A 14,219-nucleotide genomic window follows, 5' to 3' on the forward strand; every position below is an offset into this window, starting at 1 on the left:
ACTACCCACACTAGAGACCTGTACCACAGTCACAGAAAGACTGAGTCATTTATACCTTTGACAGCTGAAAACATCTGTGAACTCAATAGCTCACTACTAGCCACTCAATATACAGTAGACTCTTCCAAATCAAACAGAAGGAAACCCCAGGTTAAGACTATTGAATCTGACTTTTGATTGATCTCCATGTGGTAGACATATCTGTCGTGTGTCAAGGTGCTAGTCAAGTCAAGTGTCTCTGTATAGTCTTTCCTACTTTTGCTTTAGCTTTCGACATGGATTGATTGCACAACCCTCATCCAATAAATAGATCTTTTGGGAAATATAGCCTGACAAAACAAGCCTAAAGGTGATCCTGTGAGGAAGTTAAAGTGAGTGAGAGAGAGCAAATAAGACTCTGTTTTGATGATCAGACCTTCATCTTGGATGGGAAAACAGAGCTTAACAATAAACCAAGGAGAACCCTGCTGTTTTGGTCCATGCAGTATGTATGTGTTGAGTGTAGCCAGACCAGACCAGGCTGTGCTCTGTCTCTGGGCATAGCCTGGCGTTAATGGCAGACCACCGTTGAGTCAGAGCACTTGGCCTCTGATTTCATCACATTTTGTTATGAAAGGCATGTGATTCAGAGAGAAAACGCAGCTGACTCAAAAAGGCCACTTTTGTGGCTGGGTGTGGAAATGGATCTGAAATGTCGTTCTCAATATAGAGATAGATCCATTGCACCAGCTAGCAGCGATGCAACGAGATGAAACACAGTGGCTTGGAGGCCTTTAAAAATCACATCTATTTGCATCCCAAATGGCACCCTATTCTCTGGGGTCCTAGACAGGAGTCATACACTATATAGTGAATAGGATGCCAGCCCTAGTGGTTTACTTCTAGCTTGGACTGAAGGCTACAGTGAGCCATGGCAACACTCAGCAACACATACAACAGTACCCTTTACAAATGTATAAATCCTTTTCCTCATTTATTTTCCTTTTTACATGATAATTCCGCATTGGACACAAAATGCAGCATTTGGTTGGCCCAAATCCTGCCTTGTACTGTACCAGTGAAAATCCCATGTCAATTTAGTGTTCTGTTGAAAATAGGTAATCTCTTGTGTATTTGTTAGTGGTTTGCCTTAATGGTAGAGACACACATACTGTAGACTATAGGGAAGAGAATGGTCTCATTGTGTGTGGCCTTATCAGCAAAAAAACAAAATACATTTCTCAGTATTTCACTGCATGCTCAACACAGGGTCTTAGCTATTAATTCTCTTTTGACCTGGGCATCCACTGGCTCTGTTCATGTACACCCAGGCCCCTCGGCTTCTATGCCAGGTCGGTATGATTTCACTTAGCCCACATTATGATTTCATTACAGTCATAAGGCTCTCGTGAGATTGTATTGGTTGCCCTCGGCTACCGGCTCTGTTGCTTGTGAAAGGTCATTTCTGTTTCAGAGGCCCCATTCTATGTTTACACAAGACTCGAAGATATGTGTTTTACATGACTCACATAAACACAAAGGCAGGAGTTCATTGTGGAGACAGGCTTTTTTATTGTTTCGATAGAAAAGGGCACAAGACAGCTGAACTAACGTTAGGGAGGGGATCAAAGATAGATTGTCTGCACCTTTCCATTGGCTAACGTTAGGCTATAGCCTACAGCAGGAGAACGAACTGGTTCAAACAGCTGTTCAATGTTCATAGATTTTTTTTTCTTCATTTGATGGTACCAAAATAAGTTACAATAGAAGAAAGTCTGTGTTAATTCGTCATTATTATTAACCAGAAAATACCCAGCTAACCCCCAAAAAACTTGCCAACAGCTTGGAGAGACTGAGGCAATCTCTAACGATTCTGACTTTCGCTTTTCTTCATGGTCATCACTTCCGAATAATTATTGCATCGTTAGGAACGTGACTTATAATTGTGAAATCTTTCACAAGAACTGCTTAACTCAGCATTTTCCGCTTTGTTTCTGAGTTAAGTTATGCCACATATTTCATCTGAAATAAACAAATAAGGGGAATGAACAGGGAAGTCCCTAATAGGTTATTGGGTGTCATGCTATGCTATCAATGTGAGCGATTGAGTTGAACTTTTTCTCAAGTCTATAATCATACACCACTTAAATTAGCATTCCCATCTTTCCTCCCAATCATTTCTTAAATATTTCATCATGTAGTACACACTCTATGGAGTGCATTCACAATCATTTAAAAGCTAGATTCCTTAGTTGTTAAATCCATTTCTGGACTTATAAATTAATGATATATAGTGGGGTCCGAAAATGACAACCTTGATAAAGATGTGCAATAATGACTGTATAAAATAACTAATTTAAATACTGTGTTACAGTGCCTAGTGAAAGTCTATACACCTCTTGGAGTATTCACATTTTGCTGCCTCAAAATTTAATCTAAAAAGGGAACAAATTAGATTATTTTTCTACAGATCTACACAACCTACAACCTGCTTATAGAAATGTTCCTAATTAATACAAAATAAAGGAAGATGTCTTGATTGCATGTCTTCACACCCCAGAGTTAATACTTGGTGGAAGCACATTTGGCAGCCATTACAGCTGTGATCATTTAGAAAAAATATTATACAAACTTTACACAACTCTTAGGGCAATATATGTCCATTGTTTTTGTCAAAATTGCTCAAGTTTAGGTACATTTAGTTGGGAATCATTGATGGACAGCAATACTCAAACCTTGTCTCTGTACAGCCTATGGACTTTGTTTGATATCACTCTTCATTGGAGACTATCTGTGCTGGTGGACATCTGCAAATTGGTGCTGGCAGGCTTAAATAATAAATGAATGTCAAGATGTTGTTATTTTTGTTTGCTGTCACAGTTTACTATGAGGTGTAAAAAATTACCAAACTAAATTTGTAACTAGTACATAAGTCGTTTTCTGGCCGGATACTTTTTTACTCTCACAGTACTTGAGTAGTTTCTTTGGATAGCTACATTTAATTTTACTTGAGTAAATTACAATCTAAGTAACAGTACTTTTACTTAAGTACAGATTTTCAGTACTCTACCCACCTCTGGTTAACCTTTTCAAAAATAACAGGTCAAGCGAAACATGACCACAGTATATAATTGATTGTGGATTAGTCAGAGGCGGCAGTGCCCTTAAACATTCCTCCTTCCTACAACAAGTGCTAGCAGACACTAAGCTCCCAGCACACAGAAGCATTCGATTTGGTCAATACCCAGAACATCTATTAGCCAAAGCTATACTGAACAAAAATATAAACGCAACACGCAACAATTTCAAAGATTTTACTGCGTTACAGTTCATATAAGGAAAGCAGTCAATTGAAATACATTCATTAGGCCCTAATCTATGGATTTCACATGACTGGGAATACAGATATGCATCTGTTGGTTACAGATACCTAAAAATAAAAAAGGTAGGGTCGTGGATCAGAAAACCAGTCAGTATCTGGTGTGACCACCATTTGCCTCATGCAGCACAATACATTCCCTTTGCATAGAGTTGATCAGGCTGTTAATGGTGGCCTGTAGAATGTTGTCCCGCTCCTCTTCAATAGCTGTGCGAAGTTGCTAGATATTGGCGGGAACTGGAACATGCTGTCGTACACGTCAATCCAGAGCATCCCAAACATGCTCAATTGGTGACATGTCTGATCAGTATGCAGGCCATGGAAGAACTGGGACATTTTCAGCTTCCAGGAATTGTGTTCAGATCCTTGCGACATGGGGCCGTGCATTATCATGCTGAAACATGAGGTGATGGCGGCGGATGAATGGCACGACAATGAGCTTCAGGATCTCGTCACGGTATCTCTGTGCATTCAAATTGTCATCAATAAAATGCAATTGTCTTCATTGTCCATAGAAATGCCTGCCCATACCATAACCCCACCATGGGGCACTCTGTTCATAACATTGACATTAGCAAACCGCTCGCCCACACGACACCATACACGTTGTCTGTGGTTGTGAGGCTGGTTGTACGTACTGCCAAATTCTCTAAAACGATGTTGGAGGCAGCTTATGGTAGATAAAAGAACATTTAATTCTATGGCAACAGCTCTGATGGACATTCCTGCAGTCAGCATGCCAAATGCAAGCTCCCTCAAAACTTGAGACACCTGTGGTATTGTTCTGTGTGATAAAACCGCACATTTTAAAGTGTCATTTTGTCCCCAGCACAAGGTGCACCTGTGTAATGATCATGCTGTTTAATCAGGTCATGAAACATGGGACCAACACTTTACATGTTGCGTTTATATTTTTGTTCAGTGTACATGTTACTTTCTTAAGAGGGCGTTGGTTTAAAAGGATCGAATGTCTCTGATGATTTGTTTAGGGGATAATATAAATATTTGGGGTAGGTCATGGAATCTATTTAAAACTGTATAGTCTCGGGACCTTGTTTGCACAACAGGATGTTGGATGCATCACTCTTTAGAAATGGTTTGAACTGCCATTAAAAGTAATGTGCAGGTAATACAGTAGGCACAAAGGACTGAAAGCAAAACTCTGTCGTCACTGAGCTAGAATAAAGAAATCAATAGGGACCGGTGATGGGGGGGAGGAGGGGAAAAGGGGAAGGCCATGGGGATTTACTGCTTCCTCAAAGGGCATTAGACATTAATGAGCCATTAGAAACAATACACAAACTGTGCCTCCCTACGCAATACACAAACACCCACAGCCCAGTTATGTGTGGTGGAGCTCCACCACAGCCAGCAGTAAGAAGCGTTAAAGCCCAGTCATAATGGAACCTGACGCCTGCGACTTTTGATCTGTAAAGAGATTAGCGCTCAGTGTCTAATGAGGGGGAGGTCTGTCAGTGCACAGCTAGTTACAGTCAACAGGGCTAAATAGGTCACGATAGGTCCCAATACAATGTCTGGATGAAGGCCTAAGGACAGGCCATAAGGGACGGCGGCAGCAGTGTAGCCTCTTATAATTCAATTCTAGAAAGAAGCATACATTGACAGATGCCAGCTAATTGAATCTCCTCTCCATTGAAAGGCTAGAGGAAGGTGCCCCTGCTTCAAAGGACAAATCTTTAATGTGATTAATAAAAGAGCAAACCAGATGGCATCATCAGGTTAAGTGGATAAATTAATACAATTATGAAGCTGTATTATAACAGTTCTGTTTGGTTAATGGGATAAATTAGGCTCTGTTTTCTTTTAATCTGTCAGGAGGTCTATGTGTAGCTGGTGAATAGGAGTCAGGCGCAGGACAGCAGATATGAGTAAATAAACGTATTTTACTCAACATATAATAAATGCAATACAAAAACAGAGCCCACAATAACAGACCTTCCTACATAGAAACAATCACTCACAAACAAACACGGGGGAACAGAGGGTTAAATAATGAACAAGTAATTGGGGGATTGAAACCAAGTGTGTAAGACAAAGACAAAACAAATGGAAAATGAAAAGTGGATCGGCGATGGCTAGAAGGCCGGTGACATCGGCCGCCGAACGCCGCCCGAACAAGGAGAGGGACCGACTTCGGCGGAAGTCGTGACATAATTTGTCTAATCAATCAATCAATCAAATGTATTTATAAAGCCCTTTTTACATCAGCTGATGTCACAAATTATTGTCTTCATTAAATATCTTTAAGAACAATGAGCTGTAACTGAAATAGAAGTTTTGTCAAATGTCATTGGGGAGCATGAGCAGGTTTTTTTCTGGAGCCTGAAAACAGGAGCACGGTCAGAGCAGCAGGTACCATTTGCCTGAGAAGAACACCACTGTCTAACTTGTTTATGCAAAAAGACCTGTCGCTGCAATGGAATTTCTGCTTTCGTAATCTCTTGCATTGCTGTGGCCGTGCCAGAATGAGGCCAAGCCGAGTATGGTTGGCTCTGCTGTTATTTATCTTCCTGGTCACAGTTAAAAAGTCCTGCAGATATTTTCCCTAACAGAGAACCATCCACCACAAAAGCAGCATTATGATGCAATACCCCAAACTTGCCCTTTTCTTTCCCCTGACTGAATCATTACAGTAGTGGGAAGAGGCCCAATTCATGGTAGTGTCTGTCTGTTGTAAATTCCAGGAACTCTGTGGTCTGATAGCTGAAGACCCAAACTCCAAAGGAGCCATTGAAACCCCTAGAAGTACTGATAATCCAATTACCCACAGAAATAAAAGCTATAACCTCTTTGTTAGCTAGGCTAATTGAGCAAGCCCTCTCATTGAGCTAGCCCTCTCCAATCCATGTTCCCCAGGCTGAGAGTCTGTCACCACAGAACATTGTGTAGGGGTTACCAGGACATTTTGTATCATGGGATACCAGAACAGCCAAGTCTACATGACTCCAGCATCAAGGCACGCCACTGTGAGAACAGCGACTTATGCTCCCATTGCGATAGGCCTACTGTTGCTCAACCCAGGAAGTATGACTTCAACACAGCTGAGAGTTTCAGAGAAATCCAGTCATTTTCCCCCCACTAATCAATTTCCTCTGATTGCCATCTATTGTACTGAGATAGTTATTGGTTTATCATTGCACTATTTGCAGACTGCTATGGTGCCAACAGAAATTATACTGTTTCATAATCCTTCCATGTAAATGTTAATATAGAGGGTGATTCATTCAACATCAAACTGTGACTCACAGAGTTAATGAAGGGAGATTGAGGCAGCAGGCAGGCAGAGGGAGAAAGGCTCCCAGAGAATATTTTAGGATATTTAGTGCTGCCAAGTTACATTGCGACGAGTGACAATTTCATGGCTGTAGCCTCAGGCAATGTCTCTACCAGTCATGCAACGCTGTGTGTGCGACTGAAATGTTTCAATATTAAGGCAAGGATGATCTCCCACTCATAGGTCTGACTAGGAGTCATCACGGCACAGGCACAGGGCGCTTCCCTCACCCACACACACGTTGGTTTTACTACCCAAGTGGGGACGAAAACTTTATTCCCATTCAAAATAATTTATTCCCATTCAAAATCATATATTTCCTAAACCCTAACCCTTAACCTAACCCTAATTGCAACCTTAAATTGTAACCCTAACCCTAAAATGTAATTTTTTCTTTAGGGTGCCAGCAAAATGTCCCCACAAATTTTCCTTGAATTACTATCCTTGTGAGGACTGTTGGAACCCAAAAGCATAGTAAAATGAGACCACACACAAACACACACCATCTGACTTATCTCAGGACCACACCAGTAATGAAGCATTACATCCTATCTTTGGTCACACAAAGACATGACTTTGAAGGGAACATTGTGCAACTCAAGCACAAGCTCAGGCCATTAAAAGCTCCCTATGCAGGACTAATGATCCATGTGTTCCATTGACATTAATAATGTGAAACTGTCCTCTACGTGTGTGTTAGTGAGGCGTGTGTATGTGTGTATGTGACGCATGCCGTAAGTTGTATCAATAGCCGGATAAAAGTGATTTGATCCTTGCCAACTTTATTTCCAGGCTACTGAATTTGTTTAGCTTTGTAATCAATGTTAGGCACTTTTTTCTGATACTTGCAATGTGTTGAACATAGATGGTGAGGACAACGCGCTTCTACTTTCAAAGTCAATTTCTCTCCTTTTCCATAGTTACAACAATCAAACAGATATTTTCTAACCCAAAATAACCAAAATAACCAACACAAGATGACTTGACAGGGGCCTCTGTCTTGAAGCCACCGCGCCTCCATCTTGGCAGGTGTAAAAAATATTTTGGAAGCTATAGAAATGCATTTATTTAATTTCTACATTTGTTTTTGCCACTTTTATGCTATTACAGACACCTTAATGCATACTTTTAAATTAGATTATGTGAGCTAAATATAAAACAATATATATAATAATATTTTTTTTTAAATATAAAGATTTTCCTTAAAGCATATATTTTTTTTATGTGCTAATGTTACTGTCCCCACTACAACAAAACATATTTAAATACATTTTGTCCTTGAAACATTTAATTGAAATACTGTAGAATATACATGATGAATAATAACCCATCCCCATGTGCATGCCATCCAAAGAGCATGCATCTTGAAGAATGGTGCAATACAATCATTGCTATTGAGTCATAGCAGGGGTGTGGCAAACCCTGTCCAACATATGGTTGGGTTTATAGTGACAATTTGTTTTATCTTATTAAATAACATGCCCAATGTCCTTTTGGGGAAAAAATTTAATAAATGAATTATATATGCAACTCTTGCATGTAGACTAAATCGTTTTATATTAATTTGGTCAGTGCACATTTGGATGTATTCCACCTCAACTGGATTTTGTCACATAATTACTTTATGATCAATGACTTGCAGCACACCTTGCAATTTCAGATTTAAATTGCAAGATTATTTTTGTTCCATTCCATAGATGTAAACTGCCTGGGTGACTATTGCGACGTTCCCCTGCTGATGTCGTCAGACCAGGGGGTGGAGCTACGATGTTGCAATCATGCTCAGCCGCGCATCACCAACTTCACTGCTGTAACAGAAAGCATATCTGAAGCCAATGTGCTGTCCAGACCATTCTCAATCAGTCGGTGGGGGCACGTCTGATTAGAAATCTACTTTTTGGGGATTCCATTTGGAAATTAAAGGTTTACTATGCAATTGACCAAATTAGGGGACGTGTAGCTTACTCTTCCCTATGACCAATTATTTATCTGGACGCGTCCACGAGTTTCCATAACTACTTCGGACAAGTAGGCGCTCTTTCTTCATTATTGTGCAAGAGTCTTTAAACGTGTATTTTCTCTATTTATAGAAAGTTTCGCTGGTTTTCTACCAAAAGCCTCTGGCTTTTTCGCAAGGAAAACACTGGATACACAAGTCGCTACACACCGGGAATGGAACAAAGGCATCTGTACCAACAACAGTAGACACCAGTGTTGCCGCCTCTCTTCAAAGCAAAATAACCTATTCAATTTGTCAAGGACTTTAATACATATTTTGCTTTGGATATGTGACCAGACATCCCGCACAACAAACGACGAAAGCTAATTTGAACTCGTATTTTATGGTTACATAATTTGCACATGTAACTGTAAATACATTAGACTCCCTTGAACCACTTTCTTTTAGAAGGAAGAAAAACATTTTGTCTGAAGCTCTCAAAATTATTTGGTTTCCTCTACACAGCAAGGGTTTTGCTACGTTTACTGCACATTTCGAGTTTCTTGACAAGCAAAGTACTACACCAAAAGCTGGAGTTACCATACCATTGTTCTGTTCTGGAGAGCTGACCCCTTTGTCTTCCACTGCCAAGGTAAGAACTTGTTCACAATTTTCACCCTACCTCAGTATCCATATTCTTATCATACAGTTGAAGGGGTTGCTTGCAGTCCCGACATGTATTGAAAATTCATACATTTTTACTTGTATGTTGTCGTGAAACAACAATGTTAAACTTGTAGAAAGTGATGGTGCAACTCTCCCTTCCACTCTTCGCGCTCGGTGAAGTATCCCGAGGTCGCTCTATTTCTCAGAATTGCTCGCTGGTCTGACCAGTTTTACCCGGTTCAACAAATATTTATTTCGACTAATAACGTGACCTCTTCTAGTTATAATGTAAATTTATCATAGTTATTTTACTTGTAAAACTTCAGGCCTTGGCGCAAGCTAAGGGAAGCCTGACGTCACTTTTATCATGACGTCCGTCCATGTATTTAACTTTTTTTTTCATTTGGCTGGCTGACAATGACTGACTCACTAGCCACATTTCGAAAGAAACATTCAGTAATTTGAGTAATGCATATGACAGACATTGCTCATCAGTCAAGGCTCCATGGCGTCATCCAATAACTTTTAGCCTGTTATTTAGCACTGTTTAATGGTGTCTCCTCCAAGTTCCCCAAGTTGTAAATTATGCTTTGTATGTGCAATAAAAAATAGAGTATTTGCACACAGTAAGTTTTTATAGGTAGTTATTTCACTGTGCATTTCAAATGTGGTTATCAGCATATCCAATCAAACATGAATCATACAACCCACTAGGATAGCCCTACAGGTTACCATGTGGTTCAGTCACGTCCTACACATATTGCAATGAAACCCACTAAAACAACCCTTGGGACTCTTTCAGATGAGTGTGAACATCTCTCCCGCCCCTGCACCTACTCGTCCCCTGCGGCTGAAGCGGCTGGAGCTGGATGACCCCCAGGACTACACAGAGGCCCTGAAATGCAAGCGTCCTCGACTGAGCCTGCCACCCTCGTCCCCCGGCCTGGCCCCCTGCCTGAGGCCCCTGAGACACAGCCCGGGTCCCGTGGGCTCCGACCACCACTGTGTGTCCTGCATTGGGCCCTACCTCCTCCTCGAACCCACAGAGGGAACAGAGACTTACAGGGCCATCCATAGGGTCACAGAGCAGGAGTACACCTGCAAGGTATGTATTGTAGCTACATGACCAGATAGTGGTGTGACTGTTTGCTTAATCAAGTCGCCCAACTGTCTGTCGGTACTTGCTTGACACTGTGCCTGTGAAATCGACCTATGCACACACATCCCTTTTGTGCCGTTCAAGTTCAGCTTATTTGTTATATGCACAGGAACACATGGTGTTCTTTGACACTCGAATGGGTACATTATCCTCAGGCAATGAAGAATATGCATAGCTGTACTGTAGTCCAGTCTGCAATTTGACCATGAACTGTAACCTAACTCTACCCCATGTCCTCTACCAGGTGTTTTCTATGAGGCGGTACCAGGAGCTCATCGCCCCCTACGCCCGCCTACTGCCCCACGACAACATCTGCCGCATCGCAGAGGTGGTGATGGGCGAGCGCAGCGTCTACGTCTTCTTTCAGCATAACTACGGTGACATGCACTCTTACGTGCGCACGTGTAAGCGGCTCCAGGAGGAGGAGGCGGTCCGTCTCTTTGGCCAGATGGCAGCGGCAGTGGCCCACTGTCACGAGCACGGCGTTGTCCTGCGTGACCTCAAGCTGCGCAAGTTTGTCTTCGTGGACCAGCAGAGGTCAGTAGTTGACACTTTTCTTAATTTAATCGAGTTAGATTAGATTGCCTTACAGTAGTGACTGAGACCTGGCCCAAATTCATCTGAATGTTTAGACGGCCAGGCATATGTGGACTATGTTCACTTCCATTATGTTACTGCTAAAGAAAGCCCTTTAGTTAGGTAACTGTTAAAATGACTCTAAAGATCTTCATAATGCCTTAATCATGGCATCATAACTGTCATATAGGACTGTAATTTCTCCAACCCTGTAAACTCCAGTGTTATCCAGACAGTTATGTAAGCCACTGTATTATGCATGCATATGACCGAGTCCACCACCTGTAAGTCACACAAAGCAGAAAACATGATGTCCCACCATGGGGGTTTGATTACTATGATGACTCAACCTCTCTCTCTGGGTTTCCTTAGGACCAAGCTTGTTCTTCAGAACCTGGAAGACTCATGTCTGCTCCACGGGGACGACGACTCTCTGACGGACAAGCACGGCTGCCCGGCCTACGTGGGCCCTGAGATCCTCAACTCGCGCCACTCCTACTCAGGGAAGGCTGCCGACGTGTGGAGCCTGGGTGTGGTGCTGTACACCATGGTGGTGGGACGTTACCCTTTCCAAGACGTGGAGCCTGCTGCGCTCTTCAGTAAGATCCGCCGGGGGGCATTCACAGTGCCAGAGTCACTCTCGGTGCAGGCAAAGTCGCTGGTGTGCTGCATGCTGCGAAAAGCTCCCTCAGAGAGACTGGAGGCCTCGGAGCTGTTGTTCCACCCGTGGCTGAACTGTTCCAACAACACAACACCTCCCAACACGCACCTCAACCCCAGGAACTGCACTGACCAAGTGGTCCCCAGCTACACCGACAACACGTGTTTCTAGAATAAAAAATGTTAAATATCCTGTCCTTCATCGTCCACTTTGTCCTACCGATGCAAGTACAGCTGCATAATCTCCATATAGGAAATGCTGGTAATGCAGGTTCTCCCTACCTGAAATGTTTGGTGACATTTAAGAAACATACAGTCATAAGGCATTGCAAATGTCTAACTGCAGTGTTGTTAACCTGCCGTTAGACATTAGCATGTATATATGTTGAAGTTGTGCTTTTGAAGAAGTTATGAACATGTTATGCATGGCCCTTAATCTGAAGTGTTACCTAATGTATAACATAGTTCTGTGTCAAAGCATCTGTTGGCATTGCAGACAACAAAGCAGTAACTACCAAATACTGTATATCCTGGCCACGTCTACACCTACATCCGTCGAGGTAGGTGTACACTTGCTGGTCTAGGGTCCAATGCAGTTAGTCCCACACTGCAGTGTAACATCAAGAAAGGTGCTTTTCAAAAGCTACCCAACTATTGTGCTTTAACCAATGGAAATGTTTTGTTGACTCAATGGGAAGAACAGGTGAAAAGTCTTCAGATAACATGCTCTATAGAAGCAGTCTGTCGAGCTGTATTCCCCTTCACAAAAAGCAGTAATTTTACTTTTGTTGTTGTTGAGCAAGTCCGTTGGGAACACTAAGTTGAAGATCTATATCTGACGGGATTGATACCTGATACCTCCGAACTTGATGAAATCCTGGAATACTTGATGCACGTTTTGTGCCTTTTTATGTAGGCTTACTGTTTATATATTTCAGTGACCGATGAATCCTACCAACCGTTGAAGTGCCTTGTTTTCATAACCACAGTTTACGTTTAGTCCCCCTCCCTACATCCCTATCAGAAGTTGAGTTTTGCTTTACCAAAGACTAATGCTGCATTCATAACCAAGTGGGAAGGTGGTATTTACCACATACGACAGGGAAAAATCCACTTGAACGCCCCTCCAACTGGTAATTACTAGTGGGAAACTCGTCTATCATCCCTGAGTTGATTTCTCTTACATGCTGATCTGAGGTCACCTACTAAGGAAATGACCTTTAACTGCATTTTCAGCAGTTAAATGCAAAAAAAACATTTATAAAAAGCTATCTATTAATATGGCTTTTGAACACTTTGTTCACAAGCATGATAGCTGTGCTTTTTAGTTGTTGACAACTTGTTGGCCATTACCCAACTCAGCATTCTCAACAAGTTTAAAGCATCAATGCATCCAACTGGTAATTACTACCTTCCCACTTGGTTATGAACGCAGCACTAGGCTACCCTCAATCATCACTTATGGTGTGCCGATAGTTTTAGTCATCTGTGATTCAGTGATCGTTCGCCTCGGTCACAGGGTTTGTATGTTTTCTGACGAACATATGTCAGAGTTAGCATGGTGTCCTAGATCCCTAGACAAGTGTAGTCATTACCTCAGGCGTGAGTTAATGTCTGTAGAAGTATATAGTGCAGTGGGTTATATCCTGAAGAATACAGTGCTGTAGTGTACTTTAAACATCTTGAATACCCATGTAATGGTGAAATCGTGTATCTGTTGACCTGAAGAAACAAAGGCATCACATACATTACACAGTACTGTGTGTTTGTCATGATGCCTGCATGCAGTTCGCTGACCCTAAATAGATCTAAGATCCTACACTAAGCCACAGCTCTTATTGTGACTTTGTAAATACTTTTTTGTAAGAAAAGTACACACTTTTTCTGATGTTGGTTTGGTGGATGTACTTTTGTGAACAAGTATTTGTTGCCAGTAAAAATAAATCCTTAAACTGACTTTGCAAATCAGCTTTTTATGCGATACGACCAAACTTTGTTAGAGATGGTTGTAACACTTCATTACCCAATCTCTCTTTTCCGGGTCAGAAAAATAATTGCAGGAATCAAGAAATTATTTAACTATACGCACGCTTTGATGCAGCTTGGACTAATACCAGGATGTAACGTGCAAGGACCGGGGTTATGGCCAATTCATACTTAATAGTAAAGATTGTCGGGTTTCTGCTATGGCTGACAATAGTAATAATGCGCTACCTAGCCCCTAAGTCTTGTACTGGTTGGATTACACCGATTTTGAAAGAAAAACACTCACCTGAGTTTGTCAAGAGAATAACGCATCTACATTATTTAAATCAGTGTTATAAAAACATGTTTTAGTCAAGACCTTTGTTGTACATGGTGAGTTGGTGACAAATGATACAAGTTGAGAAAAGAAACAACTATGAGGTCTTTAAAAGGTGCCAGAAAGAAAATTAAACTCTTTTGCAATGTATTAAATAAATAGGTCAACCTTGGATGGGAATTTAAAACCAAATGTTTTGACAGATAATATATCCTGGTCTTTAACACAAGGTACTAAAATAAATGTGGCTCTGATACAAAATCA

At 41.5% G+C, this 14,219-nt stretch overlaps 1 protein-coding gene across 1 annotated transcript; it reads left to right on the forward strand.

Annotated features, from left to right (window-relative positions):
• The first annotated feature begins 8,444 nt into the window (after positions 1-8,444).
• On the forward strand, positions 8,445-13,609 carry LOC106565396 (tribbles homolog 2). Its single transcript, XM_014132460.2, has 4 exons — positions 8,445-9,244; positions 10,061-10,363; positions 10,662-10,954; positions 11,366-13,609. The coding sequence occupies exons 2-4, from the start codon at positions 10,061-10,063 to the stop codon at positions 11,823-11,825; spliced, it is 1,056 nt and encodes a 351-aa protein (XP_013987935.2). The 5' UTR covers positions 8,445-9,244; the 3' UTR covers positions 11,826-13,609.
• Positions 13,610-14,219: the final 610 nt, after the last annotated feature.

Source organism: Salmo salar, chromosome ssa12, assembly GCF_905237065.1.
Source record: "Salmo salar chromosome ssa12, Ssal_v3.1, whole genome shotgun sequence".
NCBI lineage: Eukaryota > Metazoa > Chordata > Actinopteri > Salmoniformes > Salmonidae > Salmo > Salmo salar.

What these genes read in the sequence shown, in the direction of transcription:
- LOC106565396 (XM_014132460.2), top strand. Translation starts at nt 10,061, where the DNA reads ATGAGTGTGAACATCTCTCCCGCCCCTGCACCTACTCGTCCCCTGCGG. An exon ending in AGCAGGAGTACACCTGCAAG is followed by an intron (nt 10,364 to 10,661) that starts GTATGTATTGTA and finishes GTCCTCTACCAG; the next exon opens with GTGTTTTCTATGAGGCGGTA. An exon ending in GTCTTCGTGGACCAGCAGAG is followed by an intron (nt 10,955 to 11,365) that starts GTCAGTAGTTGA and finishes GGGTTTCCTTAG; the next exon opens with GACCAAGCTTGTTCTTCAGA.